This window comes from Lissotriton helveticus, chromosome 10 (assembly GCF_964261635.1).
Source record: "Lissotriton helveticus chromosome 10, aLisHel1.1, whole genome shotgun sequence".
In the NCBI taxonomy this organism is placed as follows: Eukaryota; Metazoa; Chordata; class Amphibia; order Caudata; family Salamandridae; genus Lissotriton; species Lissotriton helveticus.
This window is the reverse complement of record NC_136071.1, coordinates 603339283-603359863: the sequence shown is the minus strand read 5'-3', so window position 1 is coordinate 603359863 and position 20581 is coordinate 603339283. Positions and strand designations below refer to the sequence as shown.

At 42.8% G+C, this 20581-nt stretch overlaps 1 protein-coding gene across 1 annotated transcript in view; it reads left to right on the top strand.

The window, feature by feature from the left end:
- CORO7 (coronin 7) overlaps positions 1-20581 on the top strand; it is a 996081-nt gene that overhangs the window by 104603 nt on the left and 870897 nt on the right. Inside the window, exons 2-3 of the mRNA XM_078663134.1 lie at positions 975-1071; positions 13469-13543. Coding sequence (XP_078519260.1) covers positions 975-1071; positions 13469-13543 — 172 coding nt within the window. The remainder of the gene's footprint in view (positions 1-974; positions 1072-13468; positions 13544-20581) is intronic.

Here is a 20581-nt window from a genome sequence, read left to right as displayed (position 1 = left end):
AGCCAATTAGCTAATGTAGGTCTGTACGCACCATGGAACTCAGAGGGGAGTCAGTCCTTTCCGAGTGCCTTCCCTCTCGCTAACTGATCCATGGACAGTCTTAGTTTCTGTACGCCTAAGGCTTCACTTAAGGCCTTGGTTTGTGATTCATTAAGCTTTGGTAGTGTCATTTATGTTTAAAAAAGGGTCCAGGTGTCCCAGCAGCTGCAAATACCTTATTTATGTCCATCTGCTCAGTCACAATCTTCCCCTCTCTGTCGTGCATAGCCCCGACGGGCTTCTGGTGAGTATCCGATCGAACACACCACCCCAGGAGTCATCCCGCTCTGTCACCCTTCCTATGCCGTTAAATAAGATATTCCTTGAAGTGTACACATTGGAGCCTTTCCAGTGATTCAGGGTACGTTTTAGTCAAGTCAATCGAACGCGGTCTGTCTGCTCAATTCTGTACTGCTGACAGTTCAACTGCCGACAGTTGCTCCTCTATCTTCAATACTTCCTCCAGTTCGTCCGTTCGACGCCAGTGAGGTTTTGATGCAAGTGCCCCGGTTGACGACCTTAAACGCGTCCAATTCCATGTTTTGTACGAGTGCGGTGCCTGCATTGTGCCTGAAATACTCGTCAATTGGGTTCTCCACTGTTTCTCTGAAAGATACATCCAAAAAGGCATTGGGCTGCGAGTAGGTATCGCAGCCTGTGTCGCTCCTGGTGCCCAGTATACTAAGATAGGATTATGATCAGAGGCAGTGCAGCAGCGATGCCTTAGAATAATCGTATACGTTTACTGGATTTCAATTGTTATCCTTAGCAGTTAGTAAAGGAAGTACATGGTTTGAGAGAGCTGTGTTAACTGACTGCTTATTTTTGCAGGTGGGGCTCAGTAGGCCACGTCTGTAAGTAGGATCTAATGCTCATTTCTGAATGCATGGCCTAGAGATTGGTTTCAAGAGTCGTGTTTTTTCTTTCTGTTGCAGGCTTGGATTGGGGATGTACGAGCTGGGTCTGCTACTTCCTGTGGAAACCACATCAAATCCAGTCGAAGTTTGGTGGCCTTTAATACCGACTCTGCAGGTGAGGTTGAGCGAAACAAGGGTGATAGAGGTTTCAAGGATGGCAGGGGTGAGGCTGGGGTGTGATTTATACCAAACATGGCAGCGCATGCTGTTGAAAATGGAAGCAGTTGGGTTTAGGCCTGGAACAGGATGTGAGATGCCAGGAGAATACAGATGAGGCTAAAGGCCCTCATAGTGGTAATCAAAGGATCGACAAGAAGCTAGTATTTGTAGTATATGGTGAATATGTCATGATCCTCTTGAATGACATGAGAGTGTTGAGGTTGAAGGTGACTAGCACAAAATCAAGGAGAATATGGGCACATTTGGGGGTGAGGGTAAAACCATAGTCTGGTAGGATTGAGGGGACATGGGATGGGTAAGAAAGGTAAAATATTTAAGTGGATGGACCTGTGGTGGTGGTGGGACAGAACATGTGAAAATCTGATTGAAGGAAATAAGGACAGACTTTTGAATATAATATAGAAGTTAGTCGAAGTTTACAGATGACTGCATGTCATGAATATCACAATGCTGTGATCCTTCCTGGGCTTTAGTTTAACATTCTGCACTGTTTCCCGTGTCGATTAACATCAATAAAACCTTGAGGTTCCCCTTAATGAATGCCATTTGACTAAATTACCAGATTACAATGATTTCTAAAATGAAAACTCACAAGCTGCATCCTTTGTGACATGGAGGTATATGGTAGACTTAAGAGATGGTGATGTTGGGCAGAAATAGTATGAGAGCTGGTGAATGATAGTTGATATGGGCTTAAAGAGATGGAGTGAGGCCAGAAAGTTATAGGAGATGGGGATGGTTGATCACAACACTGCTAAAGCAAGAGAGGACTGAGGTATTTCAGGGATTAAAGCTAAATCTCTTAGTCACTGAGATAATAGTGTGGTTAGAAGGAGATGTATATGGGAAAGAATGTGAAATTCTAGGCTGCGTCTTGAATGTTTCGCTGATATATGCATGACACCAGAATGTTCTAATCAAATGAAGTCACTGCATTTTGGGGTTTCTAATGCATTGCTTAGATGATTTGTTTGAGCAAGAAGCAGTAGAAGTTCCTCTGGAGAGCTTTATACGTAGAAATGTGTGCTTTATGTGTGTCAAAGAATGCTTAGTCCAGAATGGAACTCATTGAGTGGATGAGTAGGGTAGGGTACCTCTTCAGCATCCGGTAACACTTCAGTCTTCACAGGAGAAGACAGGCAGACACTATCAATAAACCCAATCCAATCCAGCCGGGTAAGAATCCTGCTGGGAGAAGGAAGTAAGGGAGTACATGTTTTGGTAAATTGGGATGGAAATGGTCTACCCATGTTAGATTGGCCATCAAACTTAACAATTGCCAACATGCCTTGGTTGGCTGAGCACACATTCTGGTGTGATCTTGTTTTGAGGTCAGTGAAGAGCATGTGTGTGAGAATCTTTGAATGCTAACCGTGCACCGTTAAGTGTGATCCTGCATGCATCTGACAGCCAGTATAGGAGTGTCCAGTTGTAGGCGATATAATGTCACCTTTAAGCCACAGACCAAATGTATGCATTCTTTGCTATCTTGAAGTCCACTGCCCGATATTTGTTACACTGGGAAAGTCTTTACAGGAGTAGCGCTTCATGGTTTTTATTCCATTGGACCTGTCATTACATGTAGACGCTCTGCATGATATTCATTACGGTGGACTAGAATGTGCACAAGGTGCTTGGCATAATTTTTATTGCAATTTGCCTTTTTTTTACATTGAGTGTGCTGTATGATATTCACTGAAAGCCCCCTGTCCTTACACCCTTCTCCCAAAATCAGCTATTACTGCAGCACATGCTCTGGTCTTCTCTAGAATTGATTATATTCAATCTTAACTGGAGCCCCTACCATCCACCGTGCCCCATCAAAGCAGCTCTACAAGCGACAGGGAGATTAGTAGCACGCTTATTGAAATTCAATTACATTATGCTAACTGAGTGACCGCCACTGGGTCCCACTGGAGCCCAAAGCTATTTATCAGAAAACACCCTACTACCTGAATAACCCTTTAATGCCCTCTGGAGGATCCATCATTTCAGAAGCAAAAACACACAGGTTACAAAACAAGAGAAACACAGTTTAAAAAAATAATGGAAGAAGAAACAAACCTATGGAGCTCTCCCAGCTCATCTAAGACAACAGCCGGACTTGCTCTCTTTTATAAATGCCTCTACATTTTTCTGTTCATGTAACCTTGAATATTTCATTAAAACCTAGTATATAACTGCTGACAAACATGATTCAAGTTCTTACTTCCCTATCCTACACCCCGTGTCACCACTAGTACTCATCCACATTATCAAGCTTTCAAAAAATCTCTACAATTTAATGTGCCACTGTTGCATGGTAGAATGTTTGTATGTGTAGTTGTTGGAAAGGTAAAGCACGTTAATGCAATATCTTTCCTGACTAATGAAATGATAGTTTACAGAATGTATGCAGTTGATTTGCATACCTGAAGACCATCTAGAGTTCACAATATTCAAGCATGTTCAGTACATACACAGCTAGGTACCTGGCAAGCAGCAACATGTTGTTGGCGTGTAAAGAAATGATGTGATAAGTTCCTATTGATTTGATTTCATGCCATTCATTTCATTGTTTGCCTTGTCGAAGGCTCTTTGCCAATATGCCAAATACAAACCCCGTTAGGGACTGTTGACAATGCTACCAAGCGACTGATGAATCGTCTAGAGTTGTAGAGTCTGTGGCTTGTTCATTACCATTTTGGTTGGTGTGCCTTGCTCACCATAAAGACCCCGTCAACAGAGTTATAAGCCTTTTGTGCACCCTGGTCTTTCCTTTTAACTTCTCCAATACCAAAATGAGCCTCAATAAAGTCAGCTATTCATTGCAGTGTTGCCTTGCTGATTGACACCAACCTGATTTGCGGTATCTAGCTTGCTTGCCACCTTGGCCAACCTACCTGTCAGAATTTTACTCCAACTCAAGTCTGAGAAAGTGGCCTATTTGTGCCACAGTCCAAGGTGTCCCTGTGAATCTTCAGCCACAGTAAGGTGGTTTCCTCGTGCATTGAATCCAGCGATTCCTCTCCCTTGTTTCCATGTTTTCAAGCATTCCACAAGTAATGCAAAAAAGGATAATTAACAAGGTCAAGCCCAAGGCGGGTTACCGATTTTTTAGAAACTTGGATAATAATTACAAAATTACTGACGTGGCAATTGACAACTTTTTCCAATCACTACATATAAACAAGCATCTGCAATGCAATAGGTTTTGCATTTACGCAAGTTTGAGCTCTTGGCATGGTAAATGACAATGCCTTTTCTTGGTTTTTAAAGCATAAATAAAAGGCATTGTCATATGCAATACCAATAGCTTAAACTCTAGCAGATACGAGACTTATTGCATTCCAAATGCTTGAAGGCATGGCTGAGTTGCCCTCTTCTGTCTCCCATAAAGAACTCCCCGTTTGCTAAGACTTACATAAACAGGCCGATGGTCACAACTGCGCACGAGAGACCCTCCTGCCCTCCTACAGTAAGAGAAATTCGTTAAAGAAAATAGTGCTTACTGACTAAAGAAGAGGTACCATGTAACAACCGAAGTAAAAGGGCCAGTCATCATGGGAGGTTACAAATGAAGACAAGGTGGTACTAAGGAGGGACTAACAAGCCTAATAACAAATCAGAAGCCGGCATTCAAGAAAGACAATGACACAAGCCAATGACCGATATGGGCGGAGAGTGGGCGGGGCTTCACATACATACTCCAGTACAGCATGGCTCGCAGAGCAGCGCATGCGCTGCCCAGGCTCGACCTAAAAACCAGAGGTCCATCTCTAGAAACGTATCGTTATTAATTACAATTCTTTTTCTAATAACCCAGCATTAAAAAAAAACAAAGCCTTAAATAAATTAAAGCCAACCATTTTTTCCTTAAGAAATAGACACCCTGATGACATCTGAGTCACTGTCGATTTTAATTAAAATCTTATGGCTTGTTCAACGGATGATGATTTCGTAATAATTCAAGAGGAACTTTGGTGGATTCCCAAAACCATCTCTCCTACTTTAAGAAGAGATAGCAAAGTGAAATCCTCAGTGCCACCCTGCAGTCTCTGGATTTGAGAACTTTAAATGATAGGCTTTCTCAGGACCATCCAGTTACGTACTCACGATTTGAAAGTGACCACATGCCACAATCATTTGCTATTACAATTAATAATGCCTACTGAGAGAAAGTGCCACCAACATCAGCCAAAATCAGTGCAGCAAATTTGAAAAGGCTAAAGTGGTCGGGGAAACCAGATGTCCTGAATGATAAATGTGTTCTATTGTTCAAATAATGTTCTTCTTTGAAAATAAATCTAGTCCCAACTACTATCAACTAGGCCACGTTATAGGAGGCTTTCTCTTTTGAGATTGTCTCAAATATCTTCCAGCAGATAGGCTCTCCTAACCATAACTTGTGGTTAAGTAAGGCTAAAGGAAGAGTTAGAGCACATCAAAGAAGCCCCTCAGATGATCACTTTCTAGCCACGGAGAAAAAACTGCAAGTAGCATACATAGAAGTAATTTGGACAACAAAAAACAAGGCCCGTTAGACCTATGGAACAAACTAACAACTGGTTGTACCAAATCTAATGCTAAAATATTCTGGACTACAATTAATTATCTGACTAATGACTAAGCTACTTTACAAAAACAATACATCTCAAAAGAACAGTGTACTTCATTCTTGGAGGGTTTGCTCTCCCAATGGAAAGACACCAACTGCCTCCCGGAGCTTTTATAAAAAAACTCTAATAGTCTAAAACTTGAGGAACAGTACAAGATCAGCATTATTTCAACGCTCCCCATAATCAACAAGCATTGGCAAAGCCAATAGGTCTAGCCTACGTAAGAGCTATTGGCTTTGCCAATATGTTTTAGACACGCGTGGCTGCTGTTCAGCATGGCTAAAAGTTAGTGGGGTAAAGGAGAGTGGAGTGGAGTGTCGTAAAGTGGATTGTTATGTAGTGGCGTGGAGTGGAGTACAGTATAGTTGAGTGTCGTGGAGAGGAGTAAAGTGGAGTGGAGTGTCATGAAGTAGCTTACAGTGTTGTGGAGGGAGTACAGTGTTGTAGAGTGGAAGGGCATAGAGTTGAGTGATGTAGACTGGAGTACAGTATCAGAGTTGAGGCGAGTGTCGTAGAGTGAAGTGGCATAGAGTGTCTTGGAGTGGTGTAGAGGGTGTTGCGTACAGTGGAGTAGAGTGTTGTAGAGTAGAGTTGTGTAGAGCAGAATAGATTGTTGTGGAGTAGAGTGTAGTGGAATAGAGTGGCATAGATTGGAGTAGAATAGTGTGTCAAAGAATAGAGTGGAGTAGAGTGGCATTGAGAGAGTTGCGTAGAGCGTCATAGTGTGGAGTAGAGTCATACAATGGCATATAGTGGAGTAGAGTGCTGTAGAGTGGAGTGGCAGGATGGAGTAGAGTGGCAGTGGAACTATGTTTAATGGAGTAGAACATCATAGAGTGTAGTAACATGAAGTGAACTGTCATAGAGTGGAGGGTAGTAGAGTGATCTAGACTGAAGAGGCGTATAGTACAGTGGTGCAGAGTAGATTGGTGCCGAGTGCAGTGGCGTAGAGTACATAGGTTTTGAGTAAAGTGATGGAGAGTTTATTGGTGTAGAGTACAATGGCATAGAGTAGAGTGGTACAAAGTGGTGTAGAGTTGCATAGAGTAGAGTGATGCAGAGTAGCGTGGAGTAGTGTAGGGTAAAGTGCATGGCATAGATTGCAGTGGGGTAGAGTGGCATAGAGTGGTGCAGATTAGAGTGCAGGGGCGCAGAGTGCAGGGGCATAGAGTGGTGCAGATTAGAGTGTTGTAGAGAGCAGTGGGGCAGACTAGAATAGAGTGGCTTAAAGTGTAGTGATGTAGAGTGCAATGGTGTAGAGTGATGTTGAGTGCAGTGGTGCAAAGTAGTTGTCATATTTGTAGTGGCATAGAGTGCACTGGTTTTGAGTAAAGTGGCGTAGAGTGCACTGGTTTAGAGTTTAGAGTACAGTGGCATAGCGTAGAATGCAGAGGCATAGTGTGGCGCAGAATAGAGTGCAGTGGCATGGATTAGAGTGGCGTAGAATGTAGTGGCGTAGAGTAGATTGTTGTGGAGTGGAGTGGTGCAGAATAGAATAAAGTGGCATAGAGTAGTGGTGTAGAGTAGAGTGGTGCAGCGTTGATTGCAGTGGCATAGAGTGGAGTGATGCAGAGTGGCCTAGACTGCAGTGCCATAGAGTAGATTTTTTCAGAGTGGAGTGGTGTACAGTGGGGTGGTGCAGTGGTATAGAGTAGTGGCATACAGTGCCTTGGCGTAGAGTGCAGTGGCACAGAGTGCAGTAGCTTTTCGTATATTGTTTCAGTGTAGAGTGACGTAGAGCAGGGAACAGTGGAATGGTATAGAGCAGTGGCATAGGGTGCATTTACGTAGACTGCAGTGTTGCAGAGTGGAGTGACGCAGAGTGACCTAGACTGGAGTGGTGTAGAGTGCAGTGGTGCATAGTAAAGTGACAGAGTGCTATGGTTTGGCATAGAGTAGAGTATAGTGTTGTACAGTGCTGTGGTATAGAGTAGATGGGCATGGAGTGCAGTAAAGTGGTGTAGAGACCATTTGTGTTTAGACCATTGGTGTAGAGTACAGTGATGTAGAATAGAGTGGTGTAGTGTGGAGTGGGATAGAGTGGCACAGACTGCTGTGGCATAGAGTAGATTGTTGCAGAGTAGAGTGAAATGGCATAGAGTGATATGGTATAGAGTAGAGTGCAGAGTAGGTTATGGTGGCTTAGAGTGGATTGGTGTAGAGTGAAGTGTTGTAGAGTGGTGGAGAGAGCAGTGTTGCCGAGCAAAGTGGCATAGAGTGAAGTGGTGTAGGGTGGAGTGCAGTGACAGAATGGAGTGATGCGGAGTAAAGTAGCATAAAATGCATTGGCGTGGAGTGGAGGGGATGCAGAGTACAGTGCAGTGGCATAGAGTGCACTAGAGTGTGATAGAGTTGAGAGCTACAGAGTAGAATGCAGTGGCATAGAGTGCAGTCCTTAAGAGTAGAGAGTCAAAGTGTAGTGTCGTAGAGTGCAGAGGCATAGAGTGCACTGGTGTATAGTGGTGCGTAGTAGAGTGGTGCAGAGAGCAGTGATGAAGGGTATAGTGGTGCAGAGTGACATAGCGTCCAGTGCCATAGAGGGCAGTGGCATAGAGTAGAAATGTTCAGAATATAGTGGCGAAAAGTGCATTGGTGCTCAGTAGTTGGCCTAGGTGCAGTGTCGTAGGGTGCATTGGTTTTGAGTAAAGTGGTGTAGAGTGCAGTGGTTCAGAGTAGAGTGGTGCAGCTTAGAGTAGCACAGCATTGAGTGCAGTGGCGTAGAGTGGCATAGAGTGCATTGTCATAGAGTAGATTGTTTCAGAGTAGAGTGAAGTGGTGTGGAGTGGGGCAGAGTAGAGTGGACTAGAGTGGAGTGGGGTAGAATGCAGTGGCGAAGAGTGCAGTGGTGTATAGTAGAGTGGGGTATAGTCCACTGGTATGGAGCAGAGTAGAGTAGAGAGGAGTTGAGGGAAGTGGCGTACAGTGTCAGAGTGCAGTGGTGTACAGTAGATCAGAGTAGAGTGGGGCAGAGTTCAGTGGCATAGAGTATATTGTCATAGAGTGCAGTGGTGTAGAGTAGAATGCATTGGTGTACAGTGCAGTGGCATAGAGTGGTGCAGAGTAAAGTGACATAGATTCAATGGAGTAGAGTAGGAAATAGTGGCGTACAGTGCAGTGGTGCAGAGTAGATTGGCATGGAGTGCAGTGGCGTAGTTTATTGGTTTTGATCAAAGAGGTGTAGTGCGCATTGTCGTTGAGTGCAGCAGTTAAGAATGGAGCGGTGTAGTTCGGAGAGGCATACAGTGAAGTGGTGCAGAGTAGAGTGGTGTAGACTGCAGTGACATAGAGTAGATTGTTACATAGTAGAGCAGGTGTCTTCAAATGGGGTCAGGCCCCCTAGGGGGGCCTGAAGTGATCCGGGGAGGCGGGTGCTGACTCTGGCCAAACAAAGCATTATGTTGATAACAGTGCTTTGTTTTAAGGGCAAAAGAATGAGCCACTGTAGGCCGCTCTTTAATGGGCCATCTCTAACATCTTTTGTCATTTATATCCTAGCAGAAACTATGTGTCAAAAGGGAAGGGACTCTAAATATTCTTCAAACCCCTCACCCTATTTTGAATGTAACAATGTGCCTACTTTTACACCTTAGTAAGGCCTGCCTGAGCAGAATAGTATGTTTGGCAAACGTGTTTGATTGCATTTTTAAAATGCTAACAGAACTTAACTGCAGTATTTAAATGTCTAGACATATCTAAACATTGCCAATTTAAGAGGATAATTGTGAAAAATTCTGAGGGGGTCCTTGTTGATTTTCTTTCCCCACTTGTGAGAAGGGGTGCAGTATTAAAAAGTTCGAAGACCACTGAAGTAGAGTGCAGTGGTGTAGAGTGCAGTGGTGCTGAGTGCAGTGGTGCAGAGTAGATTAGAGTGGATTGGTGTAGAGTGTAGTGGCATAGAGTGTAGTGATGCAGAGTAGAGTAGTGTAGAGGGCAGTCTTGCAGAGTAGGGTGGCATTGAGTGGAATAGCGTAGAGTGGTGTAGAGTGCAGTGGCTAAATGTTGTAGTACATAGAGTAGTGTGAGGTAGAGTGCATTGGCGTACAGTGGAGTGGTGTAGGGAGTAGCGAGATGTAGAGGGGAGTGGTTCAGATAAGAGTGCAGTGATGCTGTGTGGAGTGGAGTGGCGTGTGGAGTGGTGCAGAGTAGAGTGCAGTGTCGTGGAGTGGTGCAGAATAGACTGGGGTCATGTGGAGTATGCATGGGATAGTAGCGTACTGCCATTACAGACAACACATCTTGAACTGAAATGACCAATACATTTGCACTCACACACAGCTTCACTGATAAAAGTATGCAGTGCACAAACAATGTGTGGAAATGTTGTCACCCGGTGTATTGAATTGATTCTACATCACAGTTCAGTTGCAGACATTTAAATTCTGATGTGTGCTGGAAAAACAAATAACATCGTACGGCATTCCTCAAGTAGACCCCCAGTAGCCAGCATGATTCTCAGATCAATCCTCTCACTTTGAAGTCCGAGAAATAAAAATAAATACCAAGCTCCCTGGAGGGCAGTCTGACATTTGAGCTCCGTCTTGGAATGCACCTCAAATGTAACAAAATAAGAACAAGATTTAAAGGCCTGTTGACAGAAAGCGAGTTTGTAGAAGAATAGAGTAAGCAAGGTTTTGGCAATGGGAGGGACGAACACGATTTGGACAGCCTAAAGCAAGTAAAGCCAGCAAATAGAAAGCCAGAAAATGTGAGTTACAAATCGCAAAGCCAGTGGTAAGCAATGAGCGGAATGCATTCCTAGATGAACTTTCTGAATGCCCCCAAGATGTCTTTAGCAAATCATACAGGTGCAACCTGAAAAGGGAGAGAAGACAGTGCTCCAGACCATACCAGTGTACCTGCTGCATTCTGCAAATATAAGCAAGAGTTCTTTGCTAAGATTCTCACACCACTTTTTAATTCTTGTCTTTCCAAGCTAGTTACTCAGTTATTCTAAAGCCATGGCAACGCTCCATAATCCAACCAAGTTTTAAATATATATATATATTTTTATTTTTTATTTTATTTCTAGCATGACCCAGGAAAGGTCCACGGTACCCTGTGTTTTTTTCATTAGCGCTGACCTTTTTATTATTTTTGATAGCTCTTTTTTTAGAGGGTTGTTTTCGATTTTTATTTCACTTGCAATGCAATAGATGTCACTAGACACATGCACTGCATAGAAGTACCCTTTTATGCTGTAGTTCAATTCATGCTCTGTGCCTGGCTGTTATTTATTATAATTTTATATTTTTGGGTTGTTTTTAAGCGCTACATTACTGACACTTAGGCACTCGCCTGGTAACCATGGTAGCGGCAGGCTTGATTTGCAGCTATGCTGCGACTTAGGGATACACTTTCCACTGTGTAACAGGAACTCGCTAGGGGCACTTCTATCTGTTCCTACCCCAAAGGCGCTAGCTGGGCACGAAGGGATAAACAGCGTTAACTGGCATTTTCTATCAACTTCTTTTGCCTGCGTCCATTTAGAGCCCCAGCTGACTCGTGGTGGCAGCGCGAGTATGGGCGTGCAATTATTTGCTTTATTGATGTATTCACCCCGTTATTTAATGTTGTACATTTTGCTATAATACATGTCAACATGAATTAAGCTGATATGAATGGCTTTTTGCTTAGTAACCTGAACGAAGTCTGTTTTCCAAAGCACGTGGTGACTTCTTTACACATGTATGTTTTCTAGGTTTATTCTTTGACCTTCATTTTCATTAAAAAACACCGCCACTTCTAGGTCATTAAATCCTTTTGTTTCCCAACATCCTCGTGTAACGTGAGGGCTTCTCCCAAAAAAAAAATATATATTCTCTGAAAAAACCATAGGTTTCAGGGACGTCATAGTTAGGAATTAGCATTAAAAAAGCTTTATAAATTCACTGAAAATATCATAGGTTTCAGAGACGTTATAGGTAGGAATTAGCATTTGAAAAACCTTTGAAATTCACTGAAAAAACTCCAGGTTTCAGGGACGTTCTAGTTAGTTGGACATTTCACTCGTACAAAACCAGAGAAATTCAGCCGTTATAGTTCGTTGAGCTAACTATAACTTGTGCCCCTGCAATGCACTGCTGATGACGTGTCCCTGGGGCAGCGCCCCCTTGTTCATTTACATTGAAGCCCCTTGGAGGTGGCGGTCCCTGGGGCTTGGGGGGTCCGGAGGCCCCCGCACATGATTTAAGTTATGCGTCAGGGAGGTGGCAGTTCCCGGGGCTGCGGGGGGGGGGGGGCGGATGCCCCCCGGCACATTATTGATAAGGCCCTGGGGGTAGTGGCAGTTCCCGGGGCTGCGGGGGCCCCCACACCATAATAAAACATTGCCCCCGGGACCTGGCCCACCCGGGGGCTTGAAGCGCGGGAGACTGTGCTTTGTTTTTTGGGGGATTTTTTGGCCATATTTGCGCACCTGGGGTGACTCCGGCTGAATTTGTTTTTTAAAAGAAGCTTTTTTTGTCTCTGTGGGTTAGACCCCTTCACAAGGCCTAAAGGGTCGGGGAGTTTCAACCCTGCCCCCTTTTCTTGTTTTGTAATGGTTTTTCTTACCTTTTTGCTTCTCACTCGTTACTGAGTCACAAGATGGCTGCCAACTCTTCCTGGATTGAAGTGTTGCCAGCCAATCAGGAACAAGCTCGTAATCGGGTCTCACAATTCTCAAATATCGATATCTGTAAATCTTTAAATATCGCAAAAACTACTGATTTACACAATTTATTGAAACACGTGCTTTCTGGACCAAAAGCTACCCTTTTGCCAAATTTGGTGTAATTCTGTTCAGCAGTTCAGACTGTAGCTGTGTCTAAAGTTTCCTATGGAAATTAAAATGGAGAAAACACATTTTCGGACCCCCTTTTTTCTCAGCTCCCGCTTGATGAATCACCCCAAAACTTTCAAGACAGCAGCGGGCCATTAGTTTTGAAAATTTCGTGAAGTTTTGTCAAACGGCGCCAAACAATAAGTTATTCATTCAGTCTCCCTTTTAGAGCCTAGCTATTGACCTAAGCTAAGCAATTGGTCTATTGCCTTGTTGACAATCATTAAAGTTTTTCTGGGAGGCAGCACTAGCAGCCATCTTTTAAAACACTTTTCATATTCTGCAGCGCTTATTTTATATCCGTTTATTCAGGAGCTCTCTATTTTTTTTCATACAGCAAGGTAGATCTGCCAATTGCTGGAGGTCCATTATTTGTTGTGGAGTTGCCTTATCGTCTTCAGACTATAAAGATTGGTAGAACCCGGAGAATTGTTTTCTGGTCATGATATTCTGTACTGTCAATGTGAAGGTTCCAAAAAAGTAACCCTCCAATTTTCCAAGGATATGTAAATAAAAGAAAAGAGAATCATGGAACTCATATATCTGTGTCTCAACATACTCTTAACCTGGCACGGACTGAAATGGCAAGACCGATGTTGGATATTCTGGCTTTCCATTGAAAAGAAGGCGTAACAATCCACAAAAATGCTCTAAAGAAGGATTCAGCTGCAGTCGTTGTTGGCTCACCCACAAACAAGGAGTCGATCCTAGATTCACAAAGTCTGGTGCGCTATTTTATTAATGCTCCTTAAGCATCCTTTAATATATGAGACACAATGCATGATATTAAATTTACTGGTCCTTTTTCATACACTGTTTGTAGTATTTGCAGACTCACTGCTTCAGATATATACACTATGATAATCACTTCAATAACCTCGACATAGAGTTCACTTTTCTCTTCTTTTTTGCAGGTGTGCTTGGAATTGCGCCTGTGGAGGCCGGGAATGGACATGGACAGAGCATTTCACAGTTCAGCTGCCATTCAGGTAACTGTGCCTACAGTGCCATTTAGCATAGGAGAGTATTCTTCAAATCCCCACACTCTAACTAAAATGGTGTTCTGATTGGGCATTACCCTCTAACTTTACAATTTTCCCTATTCTCACCAATGAGCTGCTCTTGGACTAAGTTATGTTCTCCCTTGGCAGATAAGTCACAGCAACAGGCCTCTTCTTCTTCAGATTCTACAATCTGATAGCAGATAAGAGACAGAGACACTCAGCTAATTTCTATGGTTCATGTTATCCTGCTGTAAATAAGGCACAGGAAAAAACAAAGAAAGCCCACACCACGCTATTCTAGGGCTGCTTAGGAGCTAGAAAAATTCTGGCCTCCTCCACAGTTCATAGTATCCTATGGTTAATGGAACATGAACACATAGCCATTCTCAGCAATCCATGCTATCTTGTAAGGGATGTGATTGAAACACGTGGCTACTTATTACAGTTTATGATGTGAAAGCGCCCGTCCTTCCCAGTTGCGGATTTCAAATTACTGTTATGAAAGGAAACCCTCCTATCCCATAGTCCTCGGCCCTTGTTCATAGAGCAAAAAGTTGATCACTAGGCCCTTATCCAGAGAACCTAATTCCCCATATCTGTTATATAATGGACCACTCTGTTCCGCATAATTTTCCCTTGTTAAAGATCTTACAAGGACATGTAGCCCGTTTGCGGAAGCCCAGGTAGATTTAGATATATATTTCACAAGAACACCCAACTTTTGCACCCTGTACACATAAAAGTAGACAGCGTGCAAAGAGCTGCTCAACCTAACTAGCCTACCTACTTTTTTGCCTTTGGCCGCACAGAAGATCCTGATATTACTGTGGCTTTTACACCCCCTATACGTCCTCTAGGTACAATTATTTTTTATTATGGGTTTCTACCAATGCACATGAGTCACAAAGGGTGACTATAAACATATTGGCACTCTCCGTATTGTATCCCTGTGGAGGTTGATATAATCAAACCCACAGTCAGTCTGAGCCTACTGGCTGTGCTCATTTCAATGAACCCTTCAATTTCTGCGAATCTGTAGGGAAAACACAGATAATGTAATTTACTGATAAACAAAGACCGGTCAGTAGATGGGGCCAGGGAGACAACACACTATCAAGTCACTACCAAGCGAGGGGAGCATTTGTTTTCTCAGGTAAACAACAGTGTTAACTTGGGTACACTCCTTATAGTTTTTCTGCATCAACATATGTCAGCTCCTCTTATACTGCACTTGTTGATTACCAAATTGACATTTAGACTTTGAAATCATGCTCCAACAAGGTCCTCCTCACTTTAACCTTTTTGTTCTTACCACAGTCTCATATCTAAGATTTGCAAACAGAAGGATTTTGCTCTCTTTAAAAGTGATCTCCTCTATAAGTTTATGTAGTACCTTAGCTTCCAGTGGATTTGGAGATCTATGTTAAGATGATGAAGGTTCTTTATAGTAACTCCAACCAGTGGTTAACAGAAACCAAGATCTGCCACTTTTATGTTCTAGTGAGAAGCATCAACGAAGCTTCTCCCTTTTATGGATCCTGTTTGCAGCCCTCACGATGGAGCCTTTGCAAATGGTTTTAAGGATTGCACAAGTAGAACTGATATCATATAATGATGTACACAGATCCCCCCCCCCGATGCCTCCTTGTTTTACGTATACAGATGTTGCTGCGAGTATCTGTTCCATAATTGAGGTTATTTGCTAGCTTGGTGAACTGTTGAGTTACATTTTAAAGAATGTAATTCCTATATTTTTAAGGTAGTTGGGCTTCCAACTGCTTACCAAAGCTGACTATCATGAGCACCAGACTCACACATTGAATGTAACTAGTTATTTTCCTTTTCCTCAAACATGTGACTATGGTTTAATTATTCTTCGTTGCCATGGCTCATAGAGTTAGAATGAAAATTGTAACCTTCATGTAATGTATGTTTATGTGTGTCCTTGGCACAAATACAGATCACTGATTTGACCGTATCTTTAGTCATGCTATATTTATCAGTTTTGGAGGGGATTAGTTTCTCTGAATTTTAGAAACTACCTAGACTTTGTCCAGTTTTCAAACATACTGCAGGCAGGCCGTTTTTGGCTATCAGTGGAGTCCTTATTAAGGCTGAAAGGAAACTATATGATAAAATACAATACGGATTTGTAAAGGCCACTACTTCAGTTAGTAGCTTCCGGCATAGAAACACAACCCTCCTAACATCAATCAGTGAGAGTGGAAGTTAACAGGTGAGTCTTCAGCTGTTTATTGGGCAAAGGTTTAAACCTGTTCTTTTTTTGTTGACCACTAATATATATTCTTTTAGTCTGTGGTAAAATAGAAACAATAGATGGTAGATATGAAAGGGTAGCAGAACATTTGTCAATTTCCTAATTTGATGATCCCATCTGAGATTGATGTTTTGGGAATAAACCTACCTCATTTAATTTAGAGCGAGTTCGTCACTTGACTTGTAAAAGGAACGTTTCATGCCCAAACTGTCTGAGAGACAGTGGCAAGCCTGCTTGCAGAATATGTCCACAATTGTTATTTATTTATTTATTTTATTTTGCAAGTTTTATATAGCGCGAACAAGATCTTTGCAGATATCAGAGCGCTTTACAAAGCGGGGAATACAAACATGAGGGTGCAAACAGGCCATTCGGTATAGCACAATTATAGATAATAAGTAGGTATATGAGGGAGCATGGTAAAGCAGGTACATTAATAATGCAAATAATACATAAGTGTGAGCATAGACAGTCAGGTGAGTAAATAAAAAAAAGTAATACAAACCATCGAAGGGATCGAGCAAATAATACAGATCGGTGCAGAGACTTTAAGAATCATGTTAATAGATCAAGTGTATTTGGCTATGAGGATAGCTTTTACTTCTTTCTTAAAGAGTGCGATGGAGGAGATGAGTCTGGTTTCGGGAGGGAGTGAGTTCCATATCCTGGGTGCCATTCCTGAGAAGGAGCGTTTATACGTTTTTTCCTTCCGGAATCTTCGAGGTTTTAGCAGAAGATTATTTGTGCCTCTAGTGTTTCTAGAACCGCCAGAGATTGTCAGCTTCTGGGTGAGGTATACGGGTGAGCTCAGGTGTATAGCCTTGTGTGTCATGCAGGCGATTTTCAAATGTATTCTGGCTTCAAAAGGCAGCCAGTTCAGAGATTTAAAGTCAGGGGAGATATGCGAGTGCTTTTTTGACCCAGTGATGAGTCTCGCTGCAGCGTTTAGAGAAGCTCTTAGGAGTGCGGTAGAAGTTAGAGGGAGCCGCAGAGGGCTATGCTGCCGTATTCTATTCGAGGGAGGACTAGTGCTTGTACTGCAGTTTGGAAGTCTTTGGCTGGGAGGAAGGGTTTAAGTTTCCTCAGGGTATTGATTTGGTAGTTCGCTCCTTTAGTTGCCTTGCTGATATGTTGCTGCATGTTGAGGTTGGTGTCGAGTGTTATGCCTAATGATTTTGCTGAGTCCACGATGGTGGGTTGGACATTGAGTGCAGTTAGGTGATTTAGCCAAGTTTGAGTGGTGGAGATCTTCTCGGGAGGTGAGATCAGAAGGAACTCTGTTTTCAGAGCATTGAGTTTGAGATGATTATCTGCGAGCCAGGATTGGGTGTTTCTGATCGTTGAGTTCAGGAGTACAATGTCTTTGGGGGATTGTAATTTGAGATATAGTTGGGTGTCATCGGCATACATGTGAAAGAGTACATTGGATGCTTGTAGCAAGGTGGTGAGAGGTTCCATGACTAGGTTGAACAAAGTTGGGGATAGGGAGGATCCTTGGGGGACGCCTAACGATACAGGTATTGGCGAGGACATCAGGTTGTTGTTCTTGAATTTCTGCGTCATGTTGTGTAGAAAGGAAGTGAACCACTTGAGAACAGTCCCAGATAGACCCATTCTTGTGTTTAAAAGTTCAAGTAGCTTCTCATGTTTAACGGTGTCGAATGCTGAGGAGAGATCAAGAAGGATGAGGAGGCAGGTGTCGTTTTGATCTAGGATTTGAAGGGCGTCGTCAATAATGTGAGTCATAGCAGTTTCTGTGCTGTGCCCTGCTCGGAAGCCTGATTGATGAGGGTTGAGGAGATCAAACTGATCAATGTGTTTAGTCAATTGTAGTTGTGCGCATTTTTCCAGGAGTTTGGCTAGAGTGGGAATATTGGTAATGGGACGGTAGTTGTTTGGATCAGGTGGGTCGGCTGTAGGTTTCTTTAGTAAGGGAGTGACTTGTCCAACTTTGAGGGAGTCCGGGATGGATCCTTGTTGAAGTGAGCTGTTGATAATTTTAGTCCAGAGTGGAAGGAGCAACGGGGTGAAGTCTTTGACAGCGTTAGCAGGGAGGGGGTCCGTGAGGTGATTGGATGGTTTCAAGGTGCTGAGCAATTTGCCAACTTCTTCTTCAGAATAGGTGTCAAAGGAAGACCATATAGCATTGTTTTTTAATTCAGTGGGTGCTATGCAGTGAGGTTTGGGGTAACGGCTTGCGTCAATGAGGAGATCACTCTTTATGTTCTCAGTTTTTTGGATAAAGAAAGCAGCGAAGTCTTCACAGGAGGGTGATTCGCGCACAGTGTTGAGTGGTTGGGGTTGTTCCTTCGATTGTGTTCTGATTAGCTCAAACAGTTTTCTCTGGCGGTTTTTTGCTTGGTCGAGCTGGAGGCTGAAGAAGGCTGATTTTGAGCGCTTTATTTTCCTGAAGTAGGCGTTTCTCTTTTCCTTCAGGTTTTTTAGGTGCAGTGCAGAGGGAGCTGATCTCCAGGTGCGCTCTGCCATTCGCATGGTTCGTCTATCCTCATTGAGACTCCCGTCGTACCATGGGTTGGAGTTTTTAGCGGAGACTCTTTTTAACTGCATGGGTGCCGCCTCATTGATTATTGAGGTCATGGCGTTGAGATAGTGGTCAGTCAAGGATTGGACGTCCGTAGTGCCTGTAGGAGGGAGTAGGAGGTCGCAGCTGTTCGGGGGTAGGGATTTTGGGTTGAGCTTTTTCAGGTCTCTTTTCCAGACTTTAGTCTTGGAGGATTGAACCGTGTTGAATTTGACTTTTTCATTGATGAAGAATGTGACAATATGATGATCTGACCAGTCACAAGGTTGAATGGACTCAAGTTGGATAGCGTCCTCTTTGGAGATGATAAGGTCGAGGATAGAGCCTTTCTCGTGGGTCGGGCTGTTGCAAAATTGAGTGAGGTCAAGGGCATTGAGGAGATTTTTGAGACTATTTACCACTGCATCATTGTGATCGTTCCAGTGGAGGTTGAAGTCACCAAGGTATATTTGGGTGAGCTGTCGTCCGGAGTTGGTAGAGATCATATCCATGATTTGTTGGGCGAAGGTGAGGTTGTCCCTGGGTGGGTGGTAGATGCCGTGAAGAGAGCATATCGGTTTGCCCTCACTAACGATATCGAGGCAGATGTATTCACAGGAAGTTGGGGAGGGTAGGGAAGGTGCGGTGACTTTCAAAACAGAAAGGTTGTTCCTGTATATGCATGCGATTCCACCACCTATCTTGCCAGGCCTGTCAAGTCTAATGATGTGGTAGTTGGGGGGAACCAGAATGTCCATTATAGATGTAGAAGATTCCGTTAGCCAGGTTTCAGTTAAGATGATTAGGTCAAGGTCCAATGTTAAGATGAGATCAGCGATGGCGGAGGAGTTAAAGTTGTTAAAGTACTACAAAGAGGTTTGTAATCTGAATGCTAAAACATTAAACATTGACACTGAGTATACTCCTAGAATCTTATTTTTCATAAGTTGAAACCACAAATTTCAGGTTCAATATTGAAACATCAGCTTTTCATGCTGTCTAAACATCTTATTGGAATTTCCCTTCAGGTATTCCTAAATGAGGAGGGCCTGATTCGAGCATTAGATAAATATATATACTAGGTTTTGATAGAAAGCTCTGCCCAAGGTAGAAAAAAACATGTTTTGGATAGCGATGAAAAGTGGCTCATGATTATCTGTCACGTCTTAAGGATGTTTTAAACTTTGGGCCTAAGCAAAAAATCAAATAGGTCGAAACGTGGGAAATCTACTTTGGTAGGATGAATTCCATGTTTGGTGCAAAAATCTAATTGATATTAAATTTTTAATGAATTACTGAAGCGCTCCCAAAATTCTACATGCCTGGAGTATTGTTTGCATAACTTCTACCAGTGGAAAATGTTGGTGATGAAAATATGTAGCTAATATGTGCGTGAACGTTTGATTTTTATTACTTTTCGGGAAGAATGTTTTCCCAATGAAAACACTGTTACTCTAAACCCCCATTAAAAATGAGGATGTTCCCACCCCATTTCCATCCAGAAACACACTAAAATATTTATTCCGCAGAAGTAAGTTTGCATTTTCAGAGTGGTAAATACCTGCAATGGGTATGTGAATGCCCACACACATAGACGCATGTGGGTTTTCACCTACTCCCTGAAACATATAAAAAGCCACCTCAACCATAAATTTTATAAGTGGGAAAAATATACCATAGGAGCTTCCATTACGTTTCTCCCACACTAGGTGCCTGAAAGCAGCCCATTAAAACATGCGGCCCATTGCTGTAGAGGTTTGTAACAATGGTCATGCTGTTGGCTTTGTTGGTCCCTGTTTTTTTGAGATTTTATGAGGTTTACCAGGGACTTTCAGATCTTATTGACCACCAAAATGTGCCACAGGGAAAACAAAAAAATAAGTAAACTTCCACTCACCCTCCTTCCCCAATAAATACTGCCAAAAATACAAGCACAAACTAGGATATGATCCACACCCACTGATGGAAAAAAAGAAACTAAATATTGCTTCTTGTCAGAGGATTTAGACAGCCTGGTTAAGTGTTATATTGGCCCAACACTTAACCAGGCTACATACAGTTTTGATTGCATGGGTTTGTGTTATCGGACCAGTAACTTCCATTCTGCTTCCTACCAGAAAAGAGAGAAAAAAACATAGTTAATGCTGCACGGTTGCAGAACCTGGGTCCTTTTTTCACATCTCCTGCGTGATATCACTAAAGATTTGTACCTTATTAAATTGCA